The sequence below is a fragment of the Aplysia californica genome, unplaced genomic scaffold (assembly GCF_000002075.1).
Source record: "Aplysia californica isolate F4 #8 unplaced genomic scaffold, AplCal3.0 scaffold00140, whole genome shotgun sequence".
Classification (NCBI taxonomy): domain Eukaryota; kingdom Metazoa; phylum Mollusca; class Gastropoda; order Aplysiida; family Aplysiidae; genus Aplysia; species Aplysia californica.
Window position 1 is genome coordinate 1,362,252 of NW_004797410.1, and position 5,778 is coordinate 1,368,029.

Here is a 5,778-nt window from a genome sequence, read left to right on the forward strand (position 1 = left end):
AACAAATGCGAGTAAACAACAACAACAACAACAACAAAAAAAGCAAAAAGAAAAAAAAAAGCATAAAAAAACAACAACCCAACAATACCGCCGTGTACAGAACAAGTCATGTTTGCTACGTCCCAGTACAGTTAACTCTACAACCTGTCGGACTGACATGGAAATTACTGTTGACTAAAGCTTATTTGACCGACTTACATACATGGAGATACAAACATAAAGGTGAATATCGTCAGACTTATATACCTGGAAATACAGTTGACTCTAAAACTTAGTATCAGACTGTCATACAAGATGGAAATACAGCTGAGTCCAAAAATTTATGCTCGTACTTCCATGGAAAATACAGTAGACTTGTCAGACTTTCGTACATGGAAATACAGTTGACTACAAAACTTATCTCAGGACTTCCGAGGAAAAAAATTGACTCTACACCTACAACTTATCCTCTGACATACATGGAAATACAGCTGACTAAAACTTGTCAGACATAAATACAGTTGATTACAAAACTTATCCTGGGCCTTACATGAAAAAAACAACAAAAAACAAAAACTACTGATTCTCTACAACGTATCCTGGGACTTACATGACGCGATAGCTTATCCTTAGATTTATAGGGAATACACTTAATTCTAAAACTTTACCTTGGGCTTGCATTAAAAAACACAGACTCTATATGTAACTACAACTTATCGCCAAATTTACAGCTTACTAAAATTTATCCTGTCTGTAACTTTCATGGAAATACAGTTGAATCTTAAACTGATATTGGGACTTACATGTTAAAAAACTTATCCTGGGACTTACACGCTACGAAACTTATCCTGGGACTTACATGCTACAAAACTTATCCTGGGACTTACATGGAAATAATTAAAGTTGAGAATTTACATGGAAATAATTAAAGTTGAGGATTTACATAGAAAAAATTAACGTTGAGAACTTACATGGAAATAATTAAAGTTGAGGACTTACATGGAAATGTAGTTGACGACTTACATAGAAATATAGTTGAGACATAGCTGAGGACTTACATGGAAATGTAGCTGAGATATAGTTGAGGACTTGCATGGAAATAGTTATAGTAATTGAGGACTTACAGGGTAATATAGTTGAGGACTTACGTGGAAATGCCCGCCATAAGTCTCGGGACCGTACTGCCCATGAGGGGACGGGCTGGGGTAGCCGTTGTGGCCGCTGTAGTAATTGTGGAGAGACCCCATCCCCTGGGACCCCCGCGCCCCAAACATGGACTGCGGACCTCCGGAATCCTGACACACAGTGGTCATCTCTGGCATTTTGATGACGTCACAGGGGTAGATCGGCAAAGCTGTTGGACTGGGCTGGACTGGACTGGAGGTTTTTCCTCAGCCACGCGGGTTAGAGTTAAGAGTTCGAGTAAGGTGAAAGTAGTGGGATGTTTTCAAACTGTCTTCTCCTGTTGGGAGGATTTGTGGGTGAGAGCTTGAGGAAGGTGGACGGATATTTCAAAGACTACGTGGACAATGACGATTTAATGTGATTTATTGCGGCTGCCGATTTGGCATAAAATGCCCCCCCCCCCAAAAAAAAGGATAAAAAAGAAAGAAAAAAAATAAGGAAGGAGGGGGTTGAGCTAAACTATGCACAAACTATGTAGTTCTAGTGCAGCAATAATAATGATGATGATGATGATGATAATAATGATAACGATAATAATAATGGATTGCATTTATATAACACTGTATCGCGTATACAAATATGTTTTGAGTGTAGTAAAAGACTTGGTGATATTAATGTCAATTGAATATCCAAAGTGTGGTTGCCTGAGAAAGACAGCATTTTTTTAAAACTGAAAGAGCGCCCCCCCCCCCCACAGACAGACAGACAGACAGGCAGACAGTAAGACAGAGAGCCCCCCCCCCCCCAAAAAAAAAATAGAGAGAGAAAAGAAGCTTTTTAAAGATATTATATGCACGTGTATGTCCAAACCCAGGACACTTTTACTCAGACAAAAAAGTAAGGCCATGGATTATCATCAGATGAGACAGCCTTAGTAAAAACAAGACTCTTTTTCTTATAAATTAATCGAAGTGACTATTTCTCCGAACGTTCGGGAAAATAAACTTGAACTCTATTTCTCCGAACGATTTCTGTTCTCGATATTTTTTGGTTATTTGCGAGATTTAGGCGTCATCTTTCATTCTGCCATTCTGCGAGGAATGGAAGAAGCATTTTTTGCATCGAATTCAATTTCTAGAGCTAGAGATTTTTAAATGTCTGAATATTCAGATACTTCAGTTCTGGTTAGGGCAACATGCCCGGAATATACTTCATTTGAAAATACCTTCAGAAGGTACTGCGAGAAAACAAGACTGATCGACCTTGGCAGTAACTTATTTTGCATTTAGTCACCTAGGAAAAACTAAAATCGTTCATGTAAAAAAAAAAAATCCCTCCTACCTCCACGCCCCGTTCACACCTTACACACTGACACTGATACAGACACACAAACACACATGCACACTCACACACACATACACACACACATACATACGGGCCACGCCATTCGCAATTATTATCAACAAATCTCCAGAACGAAACCCTTTCGGAGAAATAAAGTTCAAGTTTATTTTCCCGAACGTTCGGAGAAATAGAGCCGGCCTAAATTAATACTACATGTAGCAGTCTGTGTATTTGTTTGGAAGGCAAACCATTACGGCAATTTAAAGAAATGAGCTCAGTCACGGAATTTGGAAGGTTTTCACATAGAAAAAGAAAAAGAAAAGCTGAGCCTATTTTTATAAATTCATTCAAGAATGCGATGCGCATATGTGTGTTTGCGCGCGCGCGCATGTGTGTGTGTGTGTGTGTGTGTGAGAGAGAGAGAGAGAGAGAGAGAGAGAGAGAGAGAGAGAGATAGAGAGAGAGAGAGAGAGAGAGAGAGAGAGAGAGAGAGAGAGAGAGAGAGAGAGAGAGAGAGAGAGAGAGAGAGATGCAGGGAGGGGGCGGGAAGGGCATGTAAACTGAGAATGTTCATTTTTACATTTTGTGTTTTTTGAAGAAAATGTACTGAATAATTATCATGAACCAATGAATTGGTCTAGATCTACATTGTTTTACGAACTTTCTTTTTTTTTCTTCCTTTTTTCAAAATGAGAATCATTTACAGTGCTCGATATAAGGAAAATATGTAAATACGGTATTAGGCTTAAATGTATATTCAACATCTTTAATAAAGTTATTGTAATATTATTGTTATCGTATAATAATAACAGAAATGATGATGATAATAATAATAATAAGGTATACCTAAATAATAATAGGCAATAATAATACTATTATTCTCATAAACTTAAACTGGATGGTGGAGCCACACAATACTTCCGTTAATGGATCCTCATAAGACAACATGTTATACGTCAGTTTCAGATTAAAATCTACCTTCTACACCCTCCACCCTCCACCTTTTTTCTCAAACACACAAACACATCAGCATGTGCAATGAGAAAGTTGAAATATTTCCATTGAACCAATAAATAAATTAATCAATCGACTGACCGCCTAAATTATTTGCTGTGACAGAAATAAATCCATAAAATGTGAGTTTACAACAGTGACCATACCTGTAAATCTCTTTTTATCCTGTCTCATTCGTTCCAAGTACTGGAAATGCGAAGAAAAGAGAATACCCGAAATGAAACGCCGATCTCCTGGTTAATGTAGCCAAATGTAGAACATATAGAAGAACAAAAAGAATCCAAAGACACAATGTTCATCAAAATCCAGAAGTGAGATGCAATAAGACGTTGTCAGAAAGGCACAAAAGTGAGTTTTGTTTCAGGTAGTAAAGGCATTAAAGAAAACCGACGTGTAAAATCACTTTGTGCGATGGTCAGGCAGAGCCTGAGTTGTAAAACCATACAACGACTATAAAACTGTACCACTAAACACAACACGTCCAGAGGGATGCTGATAAGGGATCATATCCCACACAGGTAACATACAAGAGGAAGGGGAGAGAACCCCGGTGCTGGTTTCCGGGCACTGACAGAGTTGCCGGGTTCTAGGATGAGCCTATCACAGCCGTCCTAATCCCTTCGGATCGATAGCCGATACATATCTGTGCAAACAAGCAGCGTCTTGAGATTTATGAGGGCTTCTTCCTTATAAGGGTATGGCCACGCCCTTCGGCGTAGGAACATGCCTTATTGTTGTTGTTGTTACGTTCGTTTGCCTCACGCGGGTGTCCACTGAGCCGTTTCCTCCCCGGCGCCGCGTGGTCACTCTATTGATCCACGCCGGTCACGCAACACCTCACCCATAGCTCCACCCCTTACGTCAATCACCTCCGGGCCACTATTCAACAGCTTTCGCCACCCTTCACAGCCTTCGCGCTCTCCCATTGGTCCATACAACAGGCGGCCATTTCTTCTCACTCCCAACTCCAACTCCAAGACGAGAGGAGAGCGCCGGGGCAAGATAAGATAACTCCACGTGCACCGACAAATAGACGGACCACGTGCTAATGTGTTTATTATGGCCAGCTTTTTGACAACGATTTAGCAGCGAGGCACGGTGAAGTAACGAAGACCCGGTACACACAAGGAACGTCCTGTAGTATTTGCCGCTGTGATTTATTTCGCAGATAACCGAGACTGATGTGTCTCTTTGAATGAGATTCCCAGACACACGAGAAGAAGAAGACGTAGGGGCTATGCACTGTGTTTACGAGTGTGTTCTAGCTTGTACTTACACGGAACAGTTTCTGCCTTTTTTATATTGGCATAATTTGTTTGTAAAAAGATTTTTCTTTCACCAGTTTGTACTCGAGCTTTAAATCATGTTCTCCAATACGTATCAACGCCATTCAAGGCACTTTTTTGTGTCAACAACTACAGTTTCGTTTGTTTGAGAGATATTTCTAAAAGTATATAGATTTGTAAACGAAATAAAAGTGTCAACATTTTGTTGCTGGACTCTGTTTAAATGTGCGATGGTTTTATTTTATCATAATCCTCTTTCTTTCTGTATAGAAATCGTTGATTGAAAACTGATAATCTGGCTATTGATATTTTATTTATAAATAGAAGGTTACCCCACCTCCCCCCCCCCAACCCCTAACCCAATCCTTTTAATAACAAACACTAACGACAGGTCACTTAGTGCGCGCAGTTGGAAGGTGTTCCAATGAACTGAAGTCACTGCACTCAAGCTGAACAATAATATTGATAATACATGACTGTAGTGTTAATAAGAATGCTAAATTATAACAAAATCCCTAGTAATAATAATGATGATGATAATAATAATAATAATAATGATAATAACAAGAATACTGACAATAATAATGATAATAATAACAAGAACATTGATAATATTAATGATAATAACAAGAATAATGATAATAATAATTATTATAATACTTTCTGCAGAGCTCCCCTCACTGTGGTAATAGACGCATAACTCAGTTCAAATCAAATATCAAGAAAAATTAAATGTACTCTTACAACGTGCTTTACTTTACAAAAATGTCTGTCTGTCCGTTTGTCTGTCCGTCTGTCTGTCTGTCTGTCTGTCTGTCTGTCTGTCTGTCTGTTTGTCTGTCTGTCTGTCTGTCTGTCTGTCTGTCTGTCTGTCGGTCTGTCTTATTGTCTGCCTGAATTATTGTTATTGCTTTAATGGGTCTCTCTTTACTCAGACAAACTATTTTGCTCATCGCATTTATCACCTTATTATCAAGTCTAGCAATATAATATTTGTACACATTATCAAGTCCGGTCAAGCCAGGACCTC

The 5,778-nt window shown here is 39.0% G+C and overlaps 1 protein-coding gene across 1 annotated transcript in view; it reads right to left on the bottom strand.

The window, feature by feature from the left end:
* Positions 1 to 4,073, bottom strand: part of LOC101857716 (homeobox protein Hox-B6a) — a gene marked incomplete in the record, with an annotated part of 33,897 nt that extends 29,824 nt beyond the window's left edge. Inside the window, 2 exon segments of the mRNA XM_035969366.1 lie at positions 1,128 to 1,441; positions 3,609 to 4,073. Of these exon segments, the coding sequence (XP_035825259.1) occupies positions 1,128 to 1,301 (174 nt within the window).
* Positions 4,074 to 5,778: the final 1,705 nt, after the last annotated feature.